Here is a 26,115-nt window from a genome sequence, read left to right as displayed (position 1 = left end):
CACCGCGGGCGGCTGGGACAAGGGGGACAGCAGCCTTCACGTGACGGGCGGTTTCTGCTTTCTCTCCTTGCAGCCGGGCTCTGTGGATGCTGAGGCTGCTCTGGGCTCCGCCAGGGCTCTGCTGCGGCTCAGCACCGGGCCGGAAGAAGCCAAAGAAGAACCGGTGTGAGCTGCAGCAGAGACGTGCCCGAGCATTTCGGCAACGCAGCTCAAGCCTGCAGAGTGCACGCCTCCAGGGGAAAACATGACACCCCCCCCGCCCCAAATAAACTTGTTCAATAACTTGTGAAATGAAATCAATGTGGGATGACCCCAAATGACGTTTCTCAGCTTGCTCAAGCTTTAGCTCAGCCCTTCTCTGAACAGTTCTCTGCCCCACCTGCCCTTTAGTTCACAAGTGCTCCCTCCCTCTTTTCCCCCAGTGAGTTGCCAGCTCAGGGTGGTCTCTGTCGCACTGTAGCCTTCCTTGATGCCCCTGACCACGAGGAGGAGGAGCGAGCCCCAGGTTTAGGGACTCATCCTGTCACTGGCAGAAGAACAGCAATGTCTCAGAGGTCCGGTGAGACCTGAGTGTCATTCAAGAGCTGCCCTCCAGGCCTCAGCTCTCCTCACTGTTAGCTTCCCACTGCCACTTTTCCTCGTCCTTGCAGCAGGATGAGCTCTGTGAATGCCCTTGACCCTCCCCACTCCTGCCAGCCCAGCCACCCAGCTCAGTTCGGCTTAAGCTGAAGCTTCTTTGTCTCCTCTGGCACGCCAGTGCAGTTCCCTCTGCGGGGAGCAGCAGCCCCAGAGCACAGCAGGCAACAGCGCAGGCCGCACCTGCACCAGCTCCCCTCCACGCGTGGCTGGGCTCTTGGTGGCAACTAAATGCTCCCTGTTTGCAGCTGTCACTGGAGGATGGCCCCAGGGCAGAGCCCAGCCGGGCTCCCACCGCATCCCCCGGAGCTTGGGGCAGACAGTGGTCCCAGAGCTGAGGTTAATGGTGCGCAGCCGGCGCTGCGGCTCGCAGTCAGTGTTTGCAAGTGTTGCCTTCTCACCTCCTGCAAGTTGTGGGGAAAACGAGCTGTGCGGCCGGGCCAGCACTGCCCCTCTGGGCAGTGACAAGGCTCAAGGTCTTTGCTGTTGCAGAGGAGCCGGCATTGAGCCTTAGCAGGGCCCGGCAGGTGCGGAGCCGGATCTCGCCTGCTGCCCGGGGCTCGCTGCCCGCCAACCGCCCCCACCCGCCGCGCTGCGTTCTGCAGGGATAGAAGGCTCTGTCTGCACAAGGGTTCCCATAATGTCTTTGTACCCGTGGCTGCGGAACGAGCACGGAGAGCGAAAGTGTCAGTCACGTTGCTTGTGCAACGCATCAAAGAAATGCGGTCGCCAGTCGGGCTATAACCAGAGACGTTTATTAAAAGTGTCGATAGCTTTTATAATCTTTTCACCATCGGGTTAGAATAGTGTGAGCCTGGATAGCCAATAGTAAAATTGTTAATAAGCTTGCTAACCAATAATAGTCGTGATCAAGTCCCTAACAGCAACATCAGACTTTTCTCCCAAAGATAAATGCTTGTGTAATACTTCTTTCTGCAAACTATTGTGCACCTGCTACTTGTTACATTTTTAAAAACTTTGTTCCATCTCTCCTGCCTTGACTGAATAGTCCTTGCTTTCTAACGAAACGCTCTGTGTTCTCCCAGTTGCAAGTTCCCGGTGTTTTCTTACTCTACTGGGTCTTTCTGACTAAGCACTGAAGTCAAGACTCAAAATGCGTAACACCTTCTTTTTCTAATTGAATCTCTTGATCACAACAACACTCCCCCACAAACAGCCCTGGTTCCTCAGAGCCTGCCTGTACATTCCCGAAGCAAACTTCAGAGAAAGAAATGATCGGGTTTCTGCACCCTTTCATTCACCGTGATGCGCCGTCAGGAGGCTGCTGTTGCCTCTGCCTTGTGAATTGGACCCCACGGCTGCTGTGGCACCCCTTCCGGCTGCCACCTGCATTTTTCAGCCAAACTGCAACTGCCGCTTTCAAGCAGGCCTATCCACGGTGCTTTCACGACAGCGAAGTCAGTCTTTTTGTCGCAGGCATAAGGATCAGCAGATACTGGAATGCCCACCACCCCTGAGCACTAAGGCGAGGAGAATGAAAGCCATACAGGCCACATTCACAGCGCTCAAACGCAGCCCTGTTGCTGGTGCTCTTGAAATAGAATCAGCTGACAGAGGCCAGCACAGAAATTGCCTCTGGAGTGTGGAATGAAACGAAAAACTCCACCGGGAGAAAGAGGAAGCAGAACTTCTGCACTCGCTTCATTGCTTCTTCCCAGCAGCAGGAGACGTGGATGTCCAGAGGTACGTGCCGCTGCTGCTGACCACAGTGAGAGCACAGCCTGCTGCCCAGTCCCAGCGGGAACCCCAGCCCAGCCCGGGGAGCTCCCGCAGCGTCGGCAGCTCAGCGGACGCGGTGCCGGGGCCGCAGCCCCGGGGACACGCCCGCCCATTGTGGGGCAGCGGCGCAGGCGCAATGTCCTGCGGCCCAAACTTGCTGCTGCTGCCACGCACGGCCCATCCTTCTCCCCCTCCTCCTCTCCCAGCACGGCGCAAATTGCACCTCGCGGGATGCTTCCCCGGAGGCTGCTCAGGCGCCCCGCTCCTCTTTCCACCTGAGCGTCACTGCGGAGGAATCTTTGGCGCGCTTCCGTAAGCCCGGGCCTCTGGCTTCGTGCTGAATCGGGGATGCAAACGGCCTTGTTAAGAAAGTCAAAAGCCAAGGGAACGGATTAGGAATTATTAGAAAAAACTACCCTTCTTCCAGGCAAGGTACACCAAGTCATTTCCCACATTTCTCCTTTGCAGATTCTTTCAGTCGTCTGCTCGGAGAGCTCCAGCTTCTTCTGGTGCTTCCCATGAACCGATTGTACTCTTGATTTGCGCACCAACGCACCAGATGTGCAAGCATCTACGCTGAACTCAGAAACCAACCGCCTCTGTCAGACCATTCTCACGTTCCAGGTCACTTGCAAGATGTCCACTGAGAGCTTGGAAGGATTAGCCCACAGCTCTCCACTTCTGGCTGCAGGCTCCGGAGATTCTTTCTCTCCATTCAGCCAGCCTAACAACTGCTGCTACCCCCTCCTCCTGTTTCCTTAGCCTAGAACAGTAACGACGGAAACCTTACCCACCGCACAACTCGCTAGCCCACCAGGAGGAGAAAGGACAAGTTGTCAAGCTCTCAAAACCTTGGTCCGGCTTTGCTGCAAGAGTCGTGCTGCACGCACAGTGTGGCAAGCCAAGAGAAGCTGCACGTGATGGCACATCTTGTGACAGGAGCTCGAGCAAGGTCTCCAGGAAAGGGTCTTGGAAAGAGCAGACATCACTGTGGGCAAGATTCTTGCAAAAGCAAAACAGCTTCCCAGAAGTGACATGCAAACGGAAAGAAACAGCCCAAGATGTTCCCGTATACTATTAATTGCTTCCCTTCTAGGCTCCCCTTTTCTGTCTTGCACTAGTTCTACCCCACCGTCATTCCAAACTGATCTTACCTAGAAGACCTAGGACTTAGCAAGTTTGAGACACTCTACAGTATCATTAGCTACACACAGTTTGCCTTCTCCCTGTTTGGCTTTGAAAGCAATGCTGGAGACACCAGAAGCCTGCCAACGGAAGATTTTAGAGCCCAGTGCATTGCTCGGCTCTGGCTTCTAGAGACAGGGCATGTGCTCCCATGGGACTGCACCCTCAGCAGTGACAATAGACAGCAGAAGCAACAAAGGTGATTCCCATGACACTGTCGCAGGGCTCAAGACTCCGTGTCTTGGCTTCACATGGCAAAGTTCACTGTCTGTTTGGACAGACTCAGCATCCAAACTAGTCTGCTTTTCTACCTGTGTCAATGAACAGCAGGAGAAGGAAACCAGCCTGCAGTTTCTTTGCAGAGAGGGCCTTTGCTCCCGGCTGAAAGTGCTGGATTGGCAGGGAGGAGGCAGACAGCTGAGAGCTGAGCTGCTCTATTGGACTGGCATCAGAACTCGGCAAAAAGAGTGTTTCCATTCTTTTCCTTGAATCCTCCTATCGGCAGTCTCCGATTTTCACCTGGAACCGGACAAGAAAATAGCAACAGCCCTGGCGACGAGGGCACCGCGCCGGGCACGGCCCCGCCGCTCCCACTGCCCACGCCGAGCGGCCGGGGAGCAGCGCTGCGCCCCGCAGGGGCCGCACGTCTCCCTCCTCACGTCCTGCTCTGCCCTCCCACGGGGCTGGCTCCGCCTGGCGCTGGCAGGCGCCTCATTCAGCACTTTGCTCTGCTCCAGGCAAAAAGTGCGGACAGCGCTTTGCTTGCTCGTGAGCAAGAGACCGCGGCGCGGGGCGAGCGAGCAGCAGGGGCAAGTTGCAAGACTGCCGCAAGGAAGAGTTACAATCTGGTGAAGAGGAAGCTAAACAAGACGGTGCGTGTGGCGCGGCTGCGGGAGGAAGAGATGCTCCGTGACTCCGCTTCGGCCCCGGAGCGCAGCGGCCCGTGCTGGCCCGGGGCGCGCGGGGCTCGGCCGCGGGGCGCGCGGCGGAAAAACGGACACCCGGGCAACAGACACACGGACACGCGGACAAACGCTCCCAGCGCTTCAGCGGCAGCGGCGGCAGCGGCAGCAGCGGCAGCAGCAGAAGAGCAACACAAAAGCAGCGGTTCTCCAGAGCCTCCGCGTTCCTTCTCCTGCTCCTCCTCTCCTTCTCCCAGCGTCCCGCATCCCCTGTCCCGCTCTCCCTTCAGTGCTCCACCCCCTCCGCCCCTTCCGCGGCCTCCCTCTCCCCATGCCAGGCCGGGCCATGCGCCCGGCCCGCCCGCGGCCCCGGGCGGGGCTGCGCCCTCCCCGCCCCCGGGCGTCCCGCCGCGGTCTCGCCTCCGCCCGGCTCTTGCCGTACTGGCGGTGGCGCTGCTGGGCGGGCATCAGTGCCTGCCTCTTGGGCAGCATTGCCAGCCTCTGGCTCCGGCTGGTCCGACTCCGGCCCCGGCCCCAGGCCCGCCTCCGACTCCGACTCCGGCCCCGGCCCCGGCCCCGGCCCCGGCCCCGGCCCCGGCCCCGGCTCCTCCCGGGACCCGCCGCGGACACAGACGGCGCGGCCGCTCCCGCCGCGTCCGCGGCGTCTTCCCCGGTCCGAGCTCTTCCCCTCGGCAGCGCGGCCCCCGCCCCCGAGCTGCCGGTGTCCCCTTCGAAAGAGGCAACATCTGGGGATACCCGGCCCGGGGCGGTTGAGGAGCGGCCGCGGGCCGTTTCTGGAGCCGGGCCGAGCGCTGACAGCCGCGTGTCGCCGGCAGGGAAGGCGCAGCAGGGCCTGACGGAGCGCTACCGGGTGGGCTCGCTGCTGGGGCGCGGCGGCTTCGGCAGCGTGTTCGCGGCGACGCGGCTCTCGGACGGCGCCCCGGTGAGTGGCGGGGCCGGCGGCGGGCGCAGGAGGAGGGGGGGCGGAGGAGGAGGAGGGCGCAGGAGAAGGAGGATGGGGCTCGGCAGGGCGGGCGGCGAGCTCAACCCGCTGCTTCCCTTGGCTTGCAGGTGGCCATCAAACGGGTGCCACGGAACCGCATCCGTCATTGGGGCGAGCTGGTGAGTGAGCGGGGGGAGGAGGGGGGTGGTGGGCAGCGGGAGAAGCCGGGGCGTGACGGGCGGGGATAAGCCGAGGCCCGGGAGGGTGGAAGGCGGCAGGACGCCTCGGGGGAGAGCGGGCGTGGGGGCAGCGGAGGGCGCAGAGCATCCCGGGCTGGGCGAGGGCCTTCCCGAGCCCTGGCACGGCATCAGCCCCACTGACGGCATCGTGCTCCTCCCGCAGCCCAACGGCACCAGCGCACCACTCGAGGTCGTGCTGCTGGACAAGGTGTCCACCGGCTTCCCTGGTGTGGTGCAGCTCCTCGAGTGGCTCGAGCTCCCCAACAACGTGGTGCTGGTGATGGAGCGGCCGGAGCACTCTCAGGACCTGCTTCGTTTTATTCGAGAGCGGGGCTTCCTGTCAGAGGAGGTGGCACGGGAGCTCTTCCGCCAGGTCCTGGAGGCCGTGCGGCACTGCACCAGCTGCGGGGTCCTTCACAGGGACCTGAAACCAGAGAACATCCTGGTTGACCTGGCCACCGGCCAGGCCAAATTGATTGACTTTGGCTGCGGCACCCACCTGCAAGACACAGCCTACACCCGCTTTGCAGGTGAGTCCCCGCCGGGGTAGGCTCCCGGTGCCGGCATCTCGCGGCCCAGCCTGGCTGTGGCAGCGGGGATTCTCCCTTTTGATGCCAGGACCGAGTGTTCAGCCCAGTTGCTTTTGAGTGTGGGTGGCCAGGGGGCCATCTTCCAGCGCTGCTGGCAGCCTTCGCCAGCCACTCTGCCCAGGACTGGCGCTGGGGCTGGGGCAGCCAGCGTGACAAAAACACACCCGTGGGTGGGGGTAGCAGAGAGGGTGGGGCCAGAAGCTGTGCACCCGCCGGTTTGGTGTGCAGGCGAGAAAGGGCTTGGACTGCTCAGCTTGCCTGGTTTGCCTTGGCTTCAGAATGTTTTTTGGGGCAATGCAGGCAGGCAGGGTGAAGGCATGGTTTTTCCCCCCCGGCACTGAGCGGGTTTTCCCTTTGCGTGGAATGCTCGGGCCTTGCCAGGGCTTCCGCTGCCCTCTTGCGACACCGGTGGCTTCTTTTACAACCCACAGTTTGTCCGCAAGTCACAGGCGCTGGCGAGAGGGCAGCGGGTCACGCCGCGTGCCACTGGTGCGGCCCCCGCGTGCCCAGGGATGCTGGGGCGAGGCTCCGGGAGCAGGCAGCATCCCCCTAATGAACTGCCTCTCTATTCCGTAGGAACACCATCGTACAGCCCCCCGGAATGGAACCACTTTGGCTGGTACTACGGCGAGGCAGCTACCGTCTGGTCCCTGGGCATCGTGCTGCACCAGATGGTCTGCGGGCAGCACCCGTTCCCGAAGGGCCGGAACATCAGCTGGGGCCAGCTGTCGCTCCCACAACGGCTCTCTCAAGGTGGATGCTCATCTCTGCGGCACGGGGGGAATAGCGGTGCTGGGAGACAGCAGCGGGCTCACGAGCATCCCGCTCTGGCAGCTGCCGAGGAGGTGGCACATGCCCCGCTCTCCTGCTCTCCTCCAAAACAAAGAATGGATGGGAAAGTTCAGGCACAGCTTGGAGCCGCCATGGCATGGCCTGGGCATGGCAATAGTGGGGCAAAGCGGACAGGAGCCTTCTGCAACTGACCGGCGCTTTCTGGTTTCTCCCCGCAGACTGCAAGGAACTCATCAGATGGTGTCTGTCCCTGCACTCCTTGGACAGGCCCTCATTAGAAGACCTGTCGTGTGATCCTTGGCTGCAGGATATTCACCATCCGTAGAAGAAGGGAGAGAGCCACAGGCACACTTTGATCCAGGGAGCCGGTAAGTTACAGCTCCACACGTGCCTTGGCAAGAAGAAGCTAAGAAACGCAGGCTTTTTTGCCCTGCCTGTATCGCTGCGCAGGGGTCGTCAGATGGGAACACGCAGCCCTTGTGCTGGAGCTGAGCTGCTCTTCCCAGCACTGGTGGCCGCCGTGCAAGCTGCTTTTGCTTGTCCTGCTTCACTGACAGCCGGGGCCCTGGGCGGGGCACTGACAGCCTGCTCTCAGCCGCAGGGAAGAAGGAGCCCCTGGAGAAGCTGTGCCAGGTGGGGCTGCTGCGTCTGGAGACATGGAGGACGACGTCAAGGATGACGAGCTCTTCCTCGACCTGGCCACCGGCAAGCTGAAGATGATGGGCTTTGATTCTGGCACCTTCTTCAAAGCCAGGCTCCACAGCGAATTTACAGATGAGTCCACACCCAGGGGGATGCTCCCAGATTTGGGCATTGCACGGCCTGGCCGGGAAGCAAAGGTTCCCCCCTTTGCTGGGGCGGATGCAACTAATTCTTCAGCCGGCTGCCAAGCTGCTTTTCGGCGGGGCGGGCGGGATGGGCTGGGGTGCTTACGAAATGGGAGTCGGCCCCTGGCCCTGCCAACAGCCCCCACCACCCACTGTTCCCCGGGCTGGGGCTGGGGCTGGGGCTGGGGCAGCCAGCCCGACACAAACAAGCCCCCATGGCAGGAGCAGAGGTGGCGCTCCAGGAGCTGTGCACGGGCTGCTTTGTTTTGCGGGAAAGGAAGGGCTCGGGCTGCTCCACTCCCCTTGTTTGCTTCGGGCTCGCCGTGCCTGTTGGGGGGCAGTGCAGGGGGGAAGGGAGAAAGCGTGGGCTTCCCTCGCCCGTGGGTGGGTTTTTCCCCAGCATGTAGGGAAGGTTGGGCCTTCCTCAGGCCCCCGACAGAGAGAAGATTTTTGACCTTTTTTCTTGTTTCTCCTTTTGGTCTGTAATCCCTTTTCATTAATTTGTTGTTTGTTTTTCTTCGACGAAGCGTTGTAGGTGGTGTCCAGTCTGGATCGGGAAGTGCTTGGGACCAGCTGCGGCGTGGATGGGACGTGGCCTTGGAGAAGGCCGAGGACATCGCTTGGGAGCAGCTTTTCTTCCGGCGGCGGGTGGCGTGCGGTGGGTCCCCGTCTTCTTGGCACGGGTGGGATAAGGGCTTTTGGGAGATGGCAGCGAGCACAGGAGCATCCCGCTCTGGGCAGCTGCTGAGGAGGTGGATCTGCCACGGCTGGCTGCGGGTGGTGGCACGTGTCCTGCCATCCTGCTCTCCTGCCAAAGGCAGCAGGGACGGGCGGCTTCGGGCACCGCTCTGAGCACGGCCAGCACGGCCTGGGCACCGCGGGCGGCTGGGACAAGGGGGACAGCAGCCTTCACGTGACGGGCGGTTTCTGCTTTCTCTCCTTGCAGCCGGGCTCTGTGGATGCTGAGGCTGCTCTGGGCTCCGCCAGGGCTCTGCTGCGGCTCAGCACCGGGCCGGAAGAAGCCAAAGAAGAACCGGTGTGAGCTGCAGCAGAGACGTGCCCGAGCATTTCGGCAACGCAGCTCAAGCCTGCAGAGTGCACGCCTCCAGGGGAAAACATGACACCCCCCCCGCCCCAAATAAACTTGTTCAATAACTTGTGAAATGAAATCAATGTGGGATGACCCCAAATGACGTTTCTCAGCTTGCTCAAGCTTTAGCTCAGCCCTTCTCTGAACAGTTCTCTGCCCCACCTGCCCTTTAGTTCACAAGTGCTCCCTCCCTCTTTTCCCCCAGTGAGTTGCCAGCTCAGGGCGGTCTCTGTCGCACTGTAGCCTTCCTTGATGCCCCTGACCACGAGGAGGAGGAGCGAGCCCCAGGTTTAGGGACTCATCCTGTCACTGGCAGAAGAACAGCAATGTCTCAGAGGTCCGGCGAGACCTGAGTGTCATTCAAGAGCTGCCCTCCAGGCCTCAGCTCTCCTCACTGTTAGCTTCCCACTGCCACTTTTCCTCGTCCTTGCAGCAGGATGAGCTCTGTGAATGCCCTTGACCCTCCCCACTCCTGCCAGCCCAGCCACCCAGCTCAGTTCGGCTTAAGCTGAAGCTTCTTTGTCTCCTCTGGCACGCCAGTGCAGTTCCCTCTGCGGGGAGCAGCAGCCCCAGAGCACAGCAGGCAACAGCGCAGGCCGCACCTGCACCAGCTCCCCTCCACGCGTGGCTGGGCTCTTGGTGGCAACTAAATGCTCCCTGTTTGCAGCTGTCACTGGAGGATGGCCCCAGGGCAGAGCCCAGCCGGGCTCCCACCGCATCCCCCGGAGCTTGGGGCAGACAGTGGTCCCAGAGCTGAGGTTAATGGTGCGCAGCCGGCGCTGCGGCTCGCAGTCAGTGTTTGCAAGTGTTGCCTTCTCACCTCCTGCAAGTTGTGGGGAAAACGAGCTGTGCGGCCGGGCCAGCACTGCCCCTCTGGGCAGTGACAAGGCTCAAGGTCTTTGCTGTTGCAGAGGAGCCGGCATTGAGCCTTAGCAGGGCCCGGCAGGTGCGGAGCCGGATCTCGCCTGCTGCCCGGGGCTCGCTGCCCGCCAACCGCCCCCACCCGCCGCGCTGCGTTCTGCAGGGATAGAAGGCTCTGTCTGCACAAGGGTTCCCATAATGTCTTTGTACCCGTGGCTGCGGAACGAGCACGGAGAGCGAAAGTGTCAGTCACGTTGCTTGTGCAACGCATCAAAGAAATGCGGTCGCCAGTCGGGCTATAACCAGAGACGTTTATTAAAAGTGTCGATAGCTTTTATAATCTTTTCACCATCGGGTTAGAATAGTGTGAGCCTGGATAGCCAATAGTAAAATTGTTAATAAGCTTGCTAACCAATAATAGTCGTGATCAAGTCCCTAACAGCAACATCAGACTTTTCTCCCAAAGATAAATGCTTGTGTAATACTTCTTTCTGCAAACTATTGTGCACCTGCTACTTGTTACATTTTTAAAAACTTTGTTCCATCTCTCCTGCCTTGACTGAATAGTCCTTGCTTTCTAACGAAACGCTCTGTGTTCTCCCAGTTGCAAGTTCCCGGTGTTTTCTTACTCTACTGGGTCTTTCTGACTAAGCACTGAAGTCAAGACTCAAAATGCGTAACACCTTCTTTTTCTAATTGAATCTCTTGATCACAACAACACTCCCCCACAAACAGCCCTGGTTCCTCAGAGCCTGCCTGTACATTCCCGAAGCAAACTTCAGAGAAAGAAATGATCGGGTTTCTGCACCCTTTCATTCACCGTGATGCGCCGTCAGGAGGCTGCTGTTGCCTCTGCCTTGTGAATTGGACCCCACGGCTGCTGTGGCACCCCTTCCGGCTGCCACCTGCATTTTTCAGCCAAACTGCAACTGCCGCTTTCAAGCAGGCCTATCCACGGTGCTTTCACGACAGCGAAGTCAGTCTTTTTGTCGCAGGCATAAGGATCAGCAGATACTGGAATGCCCACCACCCCTGAGCACTAAGGCGAGGAGAATGAAAGCCATACAGGCCACATTCACAGCGCTCAAACGCAGCCCTGTTGCTGGTGCTCTTGAAATAGAATCAGCTGACAGAGGCCAGCACAGAAATTGCCTCTGGAGTGTGGAATGAAACGAAAAACTCCACCGGGAGAAAGAGGAAGCAGAACTTCTGCACTCGCTTCATTGCTTCTTCCCAGCAGCAGGAGACGTGGATGTCCAGAGGTACGTGCCGCTGCTGCTGACCACAGTGAGAGCACAGCCTGCTGCCCAGTCCCAGCGGGAACCCCAGCCCAGCCCGGGGAGCTCCCGCAGCGTCGGCAGCTCAGCGGACGCGGTGCCGGGGCCGCAGCCCCGGGGACACGCCCGCCCATTGTGGGGCAGCGGCGCAGGCGCAATGTCCTGCGGCCCAAACTTGCTGCTGCTGCCACGCACGGCCCATCCTTCTCCCCCTCCTCCTCTCCCAGCACGGCGCAAATTGCACCTCGCGGGATGCTTCCCCGGAGGCTGCTCAGGCGCCCCGCTCCTCTTTCCACCTGAGCGTCACTGCGGAGGAATCTTTGGCGCGCTTCCGTAAGCCCGGGCCTCTGGCTTCGTGCTGAATCGGGGATGCAAACGGCCTTGTTAAGAAAGTCAAAAGCCAAGGGAACGGATTAGGAATTATTAGAAAAAACTACCCTTCTTCCAGGCAAGGTACACCAAGTCATTTCCCACATTTCTCCTTTGCAGATTCTTTCAGTCGTCTGCTCGGAGAGCTCCAGCTTCTTCTGGTGCTTCCCATGAACCGATTGTACTCTTGATTTGCGCACCAACGCACCAGATGTGCAAGCATCTACGCTGAACTCAGAAACCAACCGCCTCTGTCAGACCATTCTCACGTTCCAGGTCACTTGCAAGATGTCCACTGAGAGCTTGGAAGGATTAGCCCACAGCTCTCCACTTCTGGCTGCAGGCTCCGGAGATTCTTTCTCTCCATTCAGCCAGCCTAACAACTGCTGCTACCCCCTCCTCCTGTTTCCTTAGCCTAGAACAGTAACGACGGAAACCTTACCCACCGCACAACTCGCTAGCCCACCAGGAGGAGAAAGGACAAGTTGTCAAGCTCTCAAAACCTTGGTCCGGCTTTGCTGCAAGAGTCGTGCTGCACGCACAGTGTGGCAAGCCAAGAGAAGCTGCACGTGATGGCACATCTTGTGACAGGAGCTCGAGCAAGGTCTCCAGGAAAGGGTCTTGGAAAGAGCAGACATCACTGTGGGCAAGATTCTTGCAAAAGCAAAACAGCTTCCCAGAAGTGACATGCAAACGGAAAGAAACAGCCCAAGATGTTCCTGTATACTATTAATTGCTTCCCTTCTAGGCTCCCCTTTTCTGTCTTGCACTAGTTCTACCCCACCGTCATTCCAAACTGATCTTACCTAGAAGACCTAGGACTTAGCAAGTTTGAGACACTCTACAGTATCATTAGCTACACACAGTTTGCCTTCTCCCTGTTTGGCTTTGAAAGCAATGCTGGAGACACCAGAAGCCTGCCAACGGAAGATTTTAGAGCCCAGTGCATTGCTCGGCTCTGGCTTCTAGAGACAGGGCATGTGCTCCCATGGGACTGCACCCTCAGCAGTGACAATAGACAGCAGAAGCAACAAAGGTGATTCCCATGACACTGTCGCAGGGCTCAAGACTCCGTGTCTTGGCTTCACATGGCAAAGTTCACTGTCTGTTTGGACAGACTCAGCATCCAAACTAGTCTGCTTTTCTACCTGTGTCAATGAACAGCAGGAGAAGGAAACCAGCCTGCAGTTTCTTTGCAGAGAGGGCCTTTGCTCCCGGCTGAAAGTGCTGGATTGGCAGGGAGGAGGCAGACAGCTGAGAGCTGAGCTGCTCTATTGGACTGGCATCAGAACTCGGCAAAAAGAGTGTTTCCATTCTTTTCCTTGAATCCTCCTATCGGCAGTCTCCGATTTTCACCTGGAACCGGACAAGAAAATAGCAACAGCCCTGGCGACGAGGGCACCGCGCCGGGCACGGCCCCGCCGCTCCCACTGCCCACGCCGAGCGGCCGGGGAGCAGCGCTGCGCCCCGCAGGGGCCGCACGTCTCCCTCCTCACGTCCTGCTCTGCCCTCCCACGGGGCTGGCTCCGCCTGGCGCTGGCAGGCGCCTCATTCAGCACTTTGCTCTGCTCCAGGCAAAAAGTGCGGACAGCGCTTTGCTTGCTCGTGAGCAAGAGACCGCGGCGCGGGGCGAGCGAGCAGCAGGGGCAAGTTGCAAGACTGCCGCAAGGAAGAGTTACAATCTGGTGAAGAGGAAGCTAAACAAGACGGTGCGTGTGGCGCGGCTGCGGGAGGAAGAGATGCTCCGTGACTCCGCTTCGGCCCCGGAGCGCAGCGGCCCGTGCTGGCCCGGGGCGCGCGGGGCTCGGCCGCGGGGCGCGCGGCGGAAAAACGGACACCCGGGCAACAGACACACGGACACGCGGACAAACGCTCCCAGCGCTTCAGCGGCAGCGGCGGCAGCGGCAGCAGCGGCAGCAGCAGAAGAGCAACACAAAAGCAGCGGTTCTCCAGAGCCTCCGCGTTCCTTCTCCTGCTCCTCCTCTCCTTCTCCCAGCGTCCCGCATCCCCTGTCCCGCTCTCCCTTCAGTGCTCCACCCCCTCCGCCCCTTCCGCGGCCTCCCTCTCCCCATGCCAGGCCGGGCCATGCGCCCGGCCCGCCCGCGGCCCCGGGCGGGGCTGCGCCCTCCCCGCCCCCGGGCGTCCCGCCGCGGTCTCGCCTCCGCCCGGCTCTTGCCGTACTGGCGGTGGCGCTGCTGGGCGGGCATCAGTGCCTGCCTCTTGGGCAGCATTGCCAGCCTCTGGCTCCGGCTGGTCCGACTCCGGCCCCGGCCCCAGGCCCGCCTCCGACTCCGACTCCGGCCCCGGCCCCGGCCCCGGCCCCGGCCCCGGCCCCGGCCCCGGCTCCTCCCGGGACCCGCCGCGGACACAGACGGCGCGGCCGCTCCCGCCGCGTCCGCGGCGTCTTCCCCGGTCCGAGCTCTTCCCCTCGGCAGCGCGGCCCCCGCCCCCGAGCTGCCGGTGTCCCCTTCGAAAGAGGCAACATCTGGGGATACCCGGCCCGGGGCGGTTGAGGAGCGGCCGCGGGCCGTTTCTGGCGCCGGGCCGAGCGCTGACAGCCGCGTGTCGCCGGCAGGGAAGGCGCAGCAGGGCCTGACGGAGCGCTACCGGGTGGGCTCGCTGCTGGGGCGCGGCGGCTTCGGCAGCGTGTTCGCGGCGACGCGGCTCTCGGACGGCGCCCCGGTGAGTGGCGGGGCCGGCGGCGGGCGCAGGAGGAGGGGGGGCGGAGGAGGAGGAGGGCGCAGGAGAAGGAGGATGGGGCTCGGCAGGGCGGGCGGCGAGCTCAACCCGCTGCTTCCCTTGGCTTGCAGGTGGCCATCAAACGGGTGCCACGGAACCGCATCCGTCATTGGGGCGAGCTGGTGAGTGAGCGGGGGGAGGAGGGGGGTGGTGGGCAGCGGGAGAAGCCGGGGCGTGACGGGCGGGGATAAGCCGAGGCCCGGGAGGGTGGAAGGCGGCAGGACGCCTCGGGGGAGAGCGGGCGTGGGGGCAGCGGAGGGCGCAGAGCATCCCGGGCTGGGCGAGGGCCTTCCCGAGCCCTGGCACGGCATCAGCCCCACTGACGGCATCGTGCTCCTCCCGCAGCCCAACGGCACCAGCGCACCACTCGAGGTCGTGCTGCTGGACAAGGTGTCCACCGGCTTCCCTGGTGTGGTGCAGCTCCTCGAGTGGCTCGAGCTCCCCAACAACGTGGTGCTGGTGATGGAGCGGCCGGAGCACTCTCAGGACCTGCTTCGTTTTATTCGAGAGCGGGGCTTCCTGTCAGAGGAGGTGGCACGGGAGCTCTTCCGCCAGGTCCTGGAGGCCGTGCGGCACTGCACCAGCTGCGGGGTCCTTCACAGGGACCTGAAACCAGAGAACATCCTGGTTGACCTGGCCACCGGCCAGGCCAAATTGATTGACTTTGGCTGCGGCACCCACCTGCAAGACACAGCCTACACCCGCTTTGCAGGTGAGTCCCCGCCGGGGTAGGCTCCCGGTGCCGGCATCTCGCGGCCCAGCCTGGCTGTGGCAGCGGGGATTCTCCCTTTTGATGCCAGGACCGAGTGTTCAGCCCAGTTGCTTTTGAGTGTGGGTGGCCAGGGGGCCATCTTCCAGCGCTGCTGGCAGCCTTCGCCAGCCACTCTGCCCAGGACTGGCGCTGGGGCTGGGGCAGCCAGCGTGACAAAAACACACCCGTGGGTGGGGGTAGCAGAGAGGGTGGGGCCAGAAGCTGTGCACCCGCCGGTTTGGTGTGCAGGCGAGAAAGGGCTTGGACTGCTCAGCTTGCCTGGTTTGCCTTGGCTTCAGAATGTTTTTTGGGGCAATGCAGGCAGGCAGGGTGAAGGCATGGTTTTTCCCCCCCGGCACTGAGCGGGTTTTCCCTTTGCGTGGAATGCTCGGGCCTTGCCAGGGCTTCCGCTGCCCTCTTGCGACACCGGTGGCTTCTTTTACAACCCACAGTTTGTCCGCAAGTCACAGGCGCTGGCGAGAGGGCAGCGGGTCACGCCGCGTGCCACTGGTGCGGCCCCCGCGTGCCCAGGGATGCTGGGGCGAGGCTCCGGGAGCAGGCAGCATCCCCCTAATGAACTGCCTCTCTATTCCGTAGGAACACCATCGTACAGCCCCCCGGAATGGAACCACTTTGGCTGGTACTACGGCGAGGCAGCTACCGTCTGGTCCCTGGGCATCGTGCTGCACCAGATGGTCTGCGGGCAGCACCCGTTCCCGAAGGGCCGGAACATCAGCTGGGGCCAGCTGTCGCTCCCACAACGGCTCTCTCAAGGTGGATGCTCATCTCTGCGGCACGGGGGGAATAGCGGTGCTGGGAGACAGCAGCGGGCTCACGAGCATCCCGCTCTGGCAGCTGCTGAGGAGGTGGCACATGCCCCGCTCTCCTGCTCTCCTCCAAAACAAAGAATGGATGGGAAAGTTCAGGCACAGCTTGGAGCCGCCATGGCATGGCCTGGGCATGGCAATAGTGGGGCAAAGCGGACAGGAGCCTTCTGCAACTGACCGGCGCTTTCTGGTTTCTCCCCGCAGACTGCAAGGAACTCATCAGATGGTGTCTGTCCCTGCACTCCTTGGACAGGCCCTCATTAGAAGACCTGTCGTGTGATCCTTGGCTGCAGGATATTCACCATCCGTAGAAGAAGGGAGAGAGCCACAGGCACACTTTGATCCAGGGAGCCGGTAAGTTACAGCTCCACACGTGCCTTGGCAAGAAGAAGCCAAGAAACGCAGGCTTTTTTGCCCTGCCTGTATCGCTGCGCAGGGGTCGTCAGATGGGAACACGCAGCCCTTGTGCTGGAGCTGAGCTGCTCTTCCCAGCACTGGTGGCCGCCGTGCAAGCTGCTTTTGCTTGTCCTGCTTCACTGACAGCCGGGGCCCTGGGCGGGGCACTGACAGCCTGCTCTCAGCCGCAGGGAAGAAGGAGCCCCTGGAGAAGCTGTGCCAGGTGGGGCTGCTGCGTCTGGAGACATGGAGGACGACGTCAAGGATGACGAGCTCTTCCTCGACCTGGCCACCGGCAAGCTGAAGATGATGGGCTTTGATTCTGGCACCTTCTTCAAAGCCAGGCTCCACAGCGAATTTACAGATGAGTCCACACCCAGGGGGATGCTCCCAGATTTGGGCATTGCACGGCCTGGCCGGGAAGCAAAGGTTCCCCCCTTTGCTGGGGCGGATGCAACTAATTCTTCAGCCGGCTGCCAAGCTGCTTTTCGGCGGGGCGGGCGGGATGGGCTGGGGTGCTTACGAAATGGGAGTCGGCCCCTGGCCCTGCCAACAGCCCCCACCACCCACTGTTCCCCGGGCTGGGGCTGGGGCTGGGGCTGGGGCAGCCAGCCCGACACAAACAAGCCCCCATGGCAGGAGCAGAGGTGGCGCTCCAGGAGCTGTGCACGGGCTGCTTTGTTTTGCGGGAAAGGAAGGGCTCGGGCTGCTCCACTCCCCTTGTTTGCTTCGGGCTCGCCGTGCCTGTTGGGGGGCAGTGCAGGGGGGAAGGGAGAAAGCGTGGGCTTCCCTCGCCCGTGGGTGGGTTTTTCCCCAGCATGTAGGGAAGGTTGGGCCTTCCTCAGGCCCCCGACAGAGAGAAGATTTTTGACCTTTTTTCTTGTTTCTCCTTTTGGTCTGTAATCCCTTTTCATTAATTTGTTGTTTGTTTTTCTTCGAGGAAGCGTTGTAGGTGGTGTCCAGTCTGGATCGGGAAGTGCTTGGGACCAGCTGCGGCGTGGATGGGACGTGGCCTTGGAGAAGGCCGAGGACATCGCTTGGGAGCAGCTTTTCTTCCGGCGGCGGGTGGCGTGCGGTGGGTCCCCGTCTTCTTGGCACGGGTGGGATAAGGGCTTTTGGGAGATGGCAGCGAGCACAGGAGCATCCCGCTCTGGGCAGCTGCTGAGGAGGTGGATCTGCCACGGCTGGCTGCGGGTGGTGGCACGTGTCCTGCCATCCTGCTCTCCTGCCAAAGGCAGCAGGGACGGGCGGCTTCGGGCACCGCTCTGAGCACGGCCAGCACGGCCTGGGCACCGCGGGCGGCTGGGACAAGGGGGACAGCAGCCTTCACGTGACGGGCGGTTTCTGCTTTCTCTCCTTGCAGCCGGGCTCTGTGGATGCTGAGGCTGCTCTGGGCTCCGCCAGGGCTCTGCTGCGGCTCAGCACCGGGCCGGAAGAAGCCAAAGAAGAACCGGTGTGAGCTGCAGCAGAGACGTGCCCGAGCATTTCGGCAACGCAGCTCAAGCCTGCAGAGTGCACGCCTCCAGGGGAAAACATGACACCCCCCCCCCGCCCCAAATAAACTTGTTCAATAACTTGTGAAATGAAATCAATGTGGGATGACCCCAAATGACGTTTCTCAGCTTGCTCAAGCTTTAGCTCAGCCCTTCTCTGAACAGTTCTCTGCCCCACCTGCCCTTTAGTTCACAAGTGCTCCCTCCCTCTTTTCCCCCAGTGAGTTGCCAGCTCAGGGTGGTCTCTGTCGCACTGTAGCCTTCCTTGATGCCCCTGACCACGAGGAGGAGGAGCGAGCCCCAGGTTTAGGGACTCATCCTGTCACTGGCAGAAGAACAGCAATGTCTCAGAGGTCCGGCGAGACCTGAGTGTCATTCAAGAGCTGCCCTCCAGGCCTCAGCTCTCCTCACTGTTAGCTTCCCACTGCCACTTTTCCTCGTCCTTGCAGCAGGATGAGCTCTGTGAATGCCCTTGACCCTCCCCACTCCTGCCAGCCCAGCCACCCAGCTCAGTTCGGCTTAAGCTGAAGCTTCTTTGTCTCCTCTGGCACGCCAGTGCAGTTCCCTCTGCGGGGAGCAGCAGCCCCAGAGCACAGCAGGCAACAGCGCAGGCCGCACCTGCACCAGCTCCCCTCCACGCGTGGCTGGGCTCTTGGTGGCAACTAAATGCTCCCTGTTTGCAGCTGTCACTGGAGGATGGCCCCAGGGCAGAGCCCAGCCGGGCTCCCACCGCATCCCCCGGAGCTTGGGGCAGACAGTGGTCCCAGAGCTGAGGTTAATGGTGCGCAGCCGGCGCTGCGGCTCGCAGTCAGTGTTTGCAAGTGTTGCCTTCTCACCTCCTGCAAGTTGTGGGGAAAACGAGCTGTGCGGCCGGGCCAGCACTGCCCCTCTGGGCAGTGACAAGGCTCAAGGTCTTTGCTGTTGCAGAGGAGCCGGCATTGAGCCTTAGCAGGGCCCGGCAGGTGCGGAGCCGGATCTCGCCTGCTGCCCGGGGCTCGCTGCCCGCCAACCGCCCCCACCCGCCGCGCTGCGTTCTGCAGGGATAGAAGGCTCTGTCTGCACAAGGGTTCCCATAATGTCTTTGTACCCGTGGCTGCGGAACGAGCACGGAGAGCGAAAGTGTCAGTCACGTTGCTTGTGCAACGCATCAAAGAAATGCGGTCGCCAGTCGGGCTATAACCAGAGACGTTTATTAAAAGTGTCGATAGCTTTTATAATCTTTTCACCATCGGGTTAGAATAGTGTGAGCCTGGATAGCCAATAGTAAAATTGTTAATAAGCTTGCTAACCAATAATAGTCGTGATCAAGTCCCTAACAGCAACATCAGACTTTTCTCCCAAAGATAAATGCTTGTGTAATACTTCTTTCTGCAAACTATTGTGCACCTGCTACTTGTTACATTTTTAAAAACTTTGTTCCATCTCTCCTGCCTTGACTGAATAGTCCTTGCTTTCTAACGAAACGCTCTGTGTTCTCCCAGTTGCAAGTTCCCGGTGTTTTCTTACTCTACTGGGTCTTTCTGACTAAGCACTGAAGTCAAGACTCAAAATGCGTAACACCTTCTTTTTCTAATTGAATCTCTTGATCACAACAACACTCCCCCACAAACAGCCCTGGTTCCTCAGAGCCTGCCTGTACATTCCCGAAGCAAACTTCAGAGAAAGAAATGATCGGGTTTCTGCACCCTTTCATTCACCGTGATGCGCCGTCAGGAGGCTGCTGTTGCCTCTGCCTTGTGAATTGGACCCCACGGCTGCTGTGGCACCCCTTCCGGCTGCCACCTGCATTTTTCAGCCAAACTGCAACTGCCGCTTTCAAGCAGGCCTATCCACGGTGCTTTCACGACAGCGAAGTCAGTCTTTTTGTCGCAGGCATAAGGATCAGCAGATACTGGAATGCCCACCACCCCTGAGCACTAAGGCGAGGAGAATGAAAGCCATACAGGCCACATTCACAGCGCTCAAACGCAGCCCTGTTGCTGGTGCTCTTGAAATAGAATCAGCTGACAGAGGCCAGCACAGAAATTGCCTCTGGAGTGTGGAATGAAACGAAAAACTCCACCGGGAGAAAGAGGAAGCAGAACTTCTGCACTCGCTTCATTGCTTCTTCCCAGCAGCAGGAGACGTGGATGTCCAGAGGTACGTGCCGCTGCTGCTGACCACAGTGAGAGCACAGCCTGCTGCCCAGTCCCAGCGGGAACCCCAGCCCAGCCCGGGGAGCTCCCGCAGCGTCGGCAGCTCAGCGGACGCGGTGCCGGGGCCGCAGCCCCGGGGACACGCCCGCCCATTGTGGGGCAGCGGCGCAGGCGCAATGTCCTGCGGCCCAAACTTGCTGCTGCTGCCACGCACGGCCCATCCTTCTCCCCCTCCTCCTCTCCCAGCACGGCGCAAATTGCACCTCGCGGGATGCTTCCCCGGAGGCTGCTCAGGCGCCCCGCTCCTCTTTCCACCTGAGCGTCACTGCGGAGGAATCTTTGGCGCGCTTCCGTAAGCCCGGGCCTCTGGCTTCGTGCTGAATCGGGGATGCAAACGGCCTTGTTAAGAAAGTCAAAAGCCAAGGGAACGGATTAGGAATTATTAGAAAAAACTACCCTTCTTCCAGGCAAGGTACACCAAGTCATTTCCCACATTTCTCCTTTGCAGATTCTTTCAGTCGTCTGCTCGGAGAGCTCCAGCTTCTTCTGGTGCTTCCCATGAACCGATTGTACTCTTGATTTGCGCACCAACGCACCAGATGTGCAAGCATCTACGCTGAACTCAGAAACCAACCGCCTCTGTCAGACCATTCTCACGTTCCAGGTCACTTGCAAGATGTCCACTGAGAGCTTGGAAGGATTAGCCCACAGCTCTCCACTTCTGGCTGCAGGCTCCGGAGATTCTTTCTCTCCATTCAGCCAGCCTAACAACTGCTGCTACCCCCTCCTCCTGTTTCCTTAGCCTAGAACAGTAACGACGGAAACCTTACCCACCGCACAACTCGCTAGCCCACCAGGAGGAGAAAGGACAAGTTGTCAAGCTCTCAAAACCTTGGTCCGGCTTTGCTGCAAGAGTCGTGCTGCACACACAGTGTGGCAAGCCAAGAGAAGCTGCACGTGATGGCACATCTTGTGACAGGAGCTCGAGCAAGGTCTCCAGGAAAGGGTCTTGGAAAGAGCAGACATCACTGTGGGCAAGATTCTTGCAAAAGCAAAACAGCTTCCCAGAAGTGACATGCAAACGGAAAGAAACAGCCCAAGATGTTCCCGTATACTATTAATTGCTTCCCTTCTAGGCTCCCCTTTTCTGTCTTGCACTAGTTCTACCCCACCGTCATTCCAAACTGATCTTACCTAGAAGACCTAGGACTTAGCAAGTTTGAGACACTCTACAGTATCATTAGCTACACACAGTTTGCCTTCTCCCTGTTTGGCTTTGAAAGCAATGCTGGAGACACCAGAAGCCTGCCAACGGAAGATTTTAGAGCCCAGTGCATTGCTCGGCTCTGGCTTCTAGAGACAGGGCATGTGCTCCCATGGGACTGCACCCTCAGCAGTGACAATAGACAGCAGAAGCAACAAAGGTGATTCCCATGACACTGTCGCAGGGCTCAAGACTCCGTGTCTTGGCTTCACATGGCAAAGTTCACTGTCTGTTTGGACAGACTCAGCATCCAAACTAGTCTGCTTTTCTACCTGTGTCAATGAACAGCAGGAGAAGGAAACCAGCCTGCAGTTTCTTTGCAGAGAGGGCCTTTGCTCCCGGCTGAAAGTGCTGGATTGGCAGGGAGGAGGCAGACAGCTGAGAGCTGAGCTGCTCTATTGGACTGGCATCAGAACTCGGCAAAAAGAGTGTTTCCATTCTTTTCCTTGAATCCTCCTATCGGCAGTCTCCGATTTTCACCTGGAACCGGACAAGAAAATAGCAACAGCCCTGGCGACGAGGGCACCGCGCCGGGCACGGCCCCGCCGCTCCCACTGCCCACGCCGAGCGGCCGGGGAGCAGCGCTGCGCCCCGCAGGGGCCGCACGTCTCCCTCCTCACGTCCTGCTCTGCCCTCCCACGGGGCTGGCTCCGCCTGGCGCTGGCAGGCGCCTCATTCAGCACTTTGCTCTGCTCCAGGCAAAAAGTGCGGACAGCGCTTTGCTTGCTCGTGAGCAAGAGACCGCGGCGCGGGGCGAGCGAGCAGCAGGGGCAAGTTGCAAGACTGCCGCAAGGAAGAGTTACAATCTGGTGAAGAGGAAGCTAAACAAGACGGTGCGTGTGGCGCGGCTGCGGGAGGAAGAGATGCTCCGTGACTCCGCTTCGGCCCCGGAGCGCAGCGGCCCGTGCTGGCCCGGGGCGCGCGGGGCTCGGCCGCGGGGCGCGCGGCGGAAAAACGGACACCCGGGCAACAGACACACGGACACGCGGACAAACGCTCCCAGCGCTTCAGCGGCAGCGGCGGCAGCGGCAGCAGCGGCAGCAGCAGAAGAGCAACACAAAAGCAGCGGTTCTCCAGAGCCTCCGCGTTCCTTCTCCTGCTCCTCCTCTCCTTCTCCCAGCGTCCCGCATCCCCTGTCCCGCTCTCCCTTCAGTGCTCCACCCCCTCCGCCCCTTCCGCGGCCTCCCTCTCCCCATGCCAGGCCGGGCCATGCGCCCGGCCCGCCCGCGGCCCCGGGCGGGGCTGCGCCCTCCCCGCCCCCGGGCGTCCCGCCGCGGTCTCGCCTCCGCCCGGCTCTTGCCGTACTGGCGGTGGCGCTGCTGGGCGGGCATCAGTGCCTGCCTCTTGGGCAGCATTGCCAGCCTCTGGCTCCGGCTGGTCCGACTCCGGCCCCGGCCCCAGGCCCGCCTCCGACTCCGACTCCGGCCCCGGCCCCGGCCCCGGCCCCGGCCCCGGCCCCGGCCCCGGCCCCGGCCCCGGCTCCTCCCGGGACCCGCCGCGGACACAGACGGCGCGGCCGCTCCCGCCGCGTCCGCGGCGTCTTCCCCGGTCCGAGCTCTTCCCCTCGGCAGCGCGGCCCCCGCCCCCGAGCTGCCGGTGTCCCCTTCGAAAGAGGCAACATCTGGGGATACCCGGCCCGGGGCGGTTGAGGAGCGGCCGCGGGCCGTTTCTGGAGCCGGGCCGAGCGCTGACAGCCGCGTGTCGCCGGCAGGGAAGGCGCAGCAGGGCCTGACGGAGCGCTACCGGGTGGGCTCGCTGCTGGGGCGCGGCGGCTTCGGCAGCGTGTTCGCGGCGACGCGGCTCTCGGACGGCGCCCCGGTGAGTGGCGGGGCCGGCGGCGGGCGCAGGAGGAGGGGGGGCGGAGGAGGAGGAGGGCGCAGGAGAAGGAGGATGGGGCTCGGCAGGGCGGGCGGCGAGCTCAACCCGCTGCTTCCCTTGGCTTGCAGGTGGCCATCAAACGGGTGCCACGGAACCGCATCCGTCATTGGGGCGAGCTGGTGAGTGAGCGGGGGGAGGAGGGGGGTGGTGGGCAGCGGGAGAAGCCGGGGCGTGACGGGCGGGGATAAGCCGAGGCCCGGGAGGGTGGAAGGCGGCAGGACGCCTCGGGGGAGAGCGGGCGTGGGGGCAGCGGAGGGCGCAGAGCATCCCGGGCTGGGCGAGGGCCTTCCCGAGCCCTGGCACGGCATCAGCCCCACTGACGGCATCGTGCTCCTCCCGCAGCCCAACGGCACCAGCGCACCACTCGAGGTCGTGCTGCTGGACAAGGTGTCCACCGGCTTCCCTGGTGTGGTGCAGCTCCTCGAGTGGCTCGAGCTCCCCAACAACGTGGTGCTGGTGATGGAGCGGCCGGAGCACTCTCAGGACCTGCTTCGTTTTATTCGAGAGCGGGGCTTCCTGTCAGAGGAGGTGGCACGGGAGCTCTTCCGCCAGGTCCTGGAGGCCGTGCGGCACTGCACCAGCTGCGGGGTCCTTCACAGGGACCTGAAACCAGAGAACATCCTGGTTGACCTGGCCACCGGCCAGGCCAAATTGATTGACTTTGGCTGCGGCACCCACCTGCAAGACACAGCCTACACCCGCTTTGCAGGTGAGTCCCCGCCGGGGTAGGCTCCCGGTGCCGGCATCTCGCGGCCCAGCCTGGCTGTGGCAGCGGGGATTCTCCCTTTTGATGCCAGGACCGAGTGTTCAGCCCAGTTGCTTTTGAGTGTGGGTGGCCAGGGGGCCATCTTCCAGCGCTGCTGGCAGCCTTCGCCAGCCACTCTGCCCAGGACTGGCGCTGGGGCTGGGGCAGCCAGCGTGACAAAAACACACCCGTGGGTGGGGGTAGCAGAGAGGGTGGGGCCAGAAGCTGTGCACCCGCCGGTTTGGTGTGCAGGCGAGAAAGGGCTTGGACTGCTCAGCTTGCCTGGTTTGCCTTGGCTTCAGAATGTTTTTTGGGGCAATGCAGGCAGGCAGGGTGAAGGCATGGTTTTTCCCCCCCGGCACTGAGCGGGTTTTCCCTTTGCGTGGAATGCTCGGGCCTTGCCAGGGCTTCCGCTGCCCTCTTGCGACACCGGTGGCTTCTTTTACAACCCACAGTTTGTCCGCAAGTCACAGGCGCTGGCGAGAGGGCAGCGGGTCACGCCGCGTGCCACTGGTGCGGCCCCCGCGTGCCCAGGGATGCTGGGGCGAGGCTCCGGGAGCAGGCAGCATCCCCCTAATGAACTGCCTCTCTATTCCGTAGGAACACCATCGTACAGCCCCCCGGAATGGAACCACTTTGGCTGGTACTACGGCGAGGCAGCTACCGTCTGGTCCCTGGGCATCGTGCTGCACCAGATGGTCTGCGGGCAGCACCCGTTCCCGAAGGGCCGGAACATCAGCTGGGGCCAGCTGTCGCTCCCACAACGGCTCTCTCAAGGTGGATGCTCATCTCTGCGGCACGGGGGGAATAGCGGTGCTGGGAGACAGCAGCGGGCTCACGAGCATCCCGCTCTGGCAGCTGCCGAGGAGGTGGCACATGCCCCGCTCTCCTGCTCTCCTCCAAAACAAAGAATGGATGGGAAAGTTCAGGCACAGCTTGGAGCCGCCATGGCATGGCCTGGGCATGGCAATAGTGGGGCAAAGCGGACAGGAGCCTTCTGCAACTGACCGGCGCTTTCTGGTTTCTCCCCGCAGACTGCAAGGAACTCATCAGATGGTGTCTGTCCCTGCACTCCTTGGACAGGCCCTCATTAGAAGACCTGTCGTGTGATCCTTGGCTGCAGGATATTCACCATCCGTAGAAGAAGGGAGAGAGCCACAGGCACACTTTGATCCAGGGAGCCGGTAAGTTACAGCTCCACACGTGCCTTGGCAAGAAGAAGCTAAGAAACGCAGGCTTTTTTGCCCTGCCTGTATCGCTGCGCAGGGGTCGTCAGATGGGAACACGCAGCCCTTGTGCTGGAGCTGAGCTGCTCTTCCCAGCACTGGTGGCCGCCGTGCAAGCTGCTTTTGCTTGTCCTGCTTCACTGACAGCCGGGGCCCTGGGCGGGGCACTGACAGCCTGCTCTCAGCCGCAGGGAAGAAGGAGCCCCTGGAGAAGCTGTGCCAGGTGGGGCTGCTGCGTCTGGAGACATGGAGGACGACGTCAAGGATGACGAGCTCTTCCTCGACCTGGCCACCGGCAAGCTGAAGATGATGGGCTTTGATTCTGGCACCTTCTTCAAAGCCAGGCTCCACAGCGAATTTACAGATGAGTCCACACCCAGGGGGATGCTCCCAGATTTGGGCATTGCACGGCCTGGCCGGGAAGCAAAGGTTCCCCCCTTTGCTGGGGCGGATGCAACTAATTCTTCAGCCGGCTGCCAAGCTGCTTTTCGGCGGGGCGGGCGGGATGGGCTGGGGTGCTTACGAAATGGGAGTCGGCCCCTGGCCCTGCCAACAGCCCCCACCACCCACTGTTCCCCGGGCTGGGGCTGGGGCTGGGGCTGGGGCAGCCAGCCCGACACAAACAAGCCCCCATGGCAGGAGCAGAGGTGGCGCTCCAGGAGCTGTGCACGGGCTGCTTTGTTTTGCGGGAAAGGAAGGGCTCGGGCTGCTCCACTCCCCTTGTTTGCTTCGGGCTCGCCGTGCCTGTTGGGGGGCAGTGCAGGGGGGAAGGGAGAAAGCGTGGGCTTCCCTCGCCCGTGGGTGGGTTTTTCCCCAGCATGTAGGGAAGGTTGGGCCTTCCTCAGGCCCCCGACAGAGAGAAGATTTTTGACCTTTTTTCTTGTTTCTCCTTTTGGTCTGTAATCCCTTTTCATTAATTTGTTGTTTGTTTTTCTTCGAGGAAGCGTTGTAGGTGGTGTCCAGTCTGGATCGGGAAGTGCTTGGGACCAGCTGCGGCGTGGATGGGACGTGGCCTTGGAGAAGGCCGAGGACATCGCTTGGGAGCAGCTTTTCTTCCGGCGGCGGGTGGCGTGCGGTGGGTCCCCGTCTTCTTGGCACGGGTGGGATAAGGGCTTTTGGGAGATGGCAGCGAGCACAGGAGCATCCCGCTCTGGGCAGCTGCTGAGGAGGTGGATCTGCCACGGCTGGCTGCGGGTGGTGGCACGTGTCC

At 61.3% G+C, this 26,115-nt stretch overlaps 3 protein-coding genes across 3 annotated transcripts; all 3 read left to right on the top strand.

Annotated features, from left to right (window-relative positions):
• Positions 1 to 543: 543 nt before the first annotated feature.
• On the top strand, positions 544 to 7,624 carry LOC125333347 (serine/threonine-protein kinase pim-1-like). Its single transcript, XM_048319209.1, has 9 exons — positions 544 to 559; positions 885 to 1,008; positions 4,067 to 4,504; positions 5,160 to 5,406; positions 5,535 to 5,585; positions 5,809 to 6,175; positions 6,812 to 6,988; positions 7,246 to 7,395; positions 7,585 to 7,624. Exons 1-8 carry the CDS (start codon positions 544 to 546, stop codon positions 7,350 to 7,352), a joined length of 1,527 nt encoding a protein of 508 aa, XP_048175166.1. The 3' UTR covers positions 7,353 to 7,395; positions 7,585 to 7,624.
• A 59-nt stretch (positions 7,625 to 7,683) lies between these two features.
• LOC125333345 (serine/threonine-protein kinase pim-1-like) lies at positions 7,684 to 16,445 on the top strand. Its single transcript, XM_048319208.1, has 8 exons — positions 7,684 to 7,866; positions 13,026 to 13,231; positions 13,887 to 14,133; positions 14,262 to 14,312; positions 14,536 to 14,902; positions 15,539 to 15,715; positions 15,973 to 16,122; positions 16,350 to 16,445. Exons 1-7 carry the CDS (start codon positions 7,684 to 7,686, stop codon positions 16,077 to 16,079), a joined length of 1,338 nt encoding a protein of 445 aa, XP_048175165.1. The 3' UTR covers positions 16,080 to 16,122; positions 16,350 to 16,445.
• A 2,287-nt stretch (positions 16,446 to 18,732) lies between these two features.
• Positions 18,733 to 25,186, top strand: LOC125333344 (serine/threonine-protein kinase pim-1-like). The gene is made up of 11 exons (XM_048319207.1): positions 18,733 to 18,778; positions 19,772 to 19,821; positions 20,039 to 20,144; positions 21,523 to 21,662; positions 21,755 to 21,960; positions 22,628 to 22,874; positions 23,003 to 23,053; positions 23,277 to 23,643; positions 24,280 to 24,456; positions 24,714 to 24,863; positions 25,091 to 25,186. The coding sequence occupies exons 1-10, from the start codon at positions 18,733 to 18,735 to the stop codon at positions 24,818 to 24,820; spliced, it is 1,497 nt and encodes a 498-aa protein (XP_048175164.1). The 3' UTR covers positions 24,821 to 24,863; positions 25,091 to 25,186.
• The last annotated feature ends 929 nt before the right edge of the window (positions 25,187 to 26,115 follow it).

The sequence above is a fragment of the Corvus hawaiiensis genome, chromosome 14, assembly GCF_020740725.1.
Source record: "Corvus hawaiiensis isolate bCorHaw1 chromosome 14, bCorHaw1.pri.cur, whole genome shotgun sequence".
Classification (NCBI taxonomy): domain Eukaryota; kingdom Metazoa; phylum Chordata; class Aves; order Passeriformes; family Corvidae; genus Corvus; species Corvus hawaiiensis.
The sequence above is the reverse complement of the archived record's forward strand: the minus strand, read 5'-3'. Positions and strand labels throughout refer to the sequence as shown.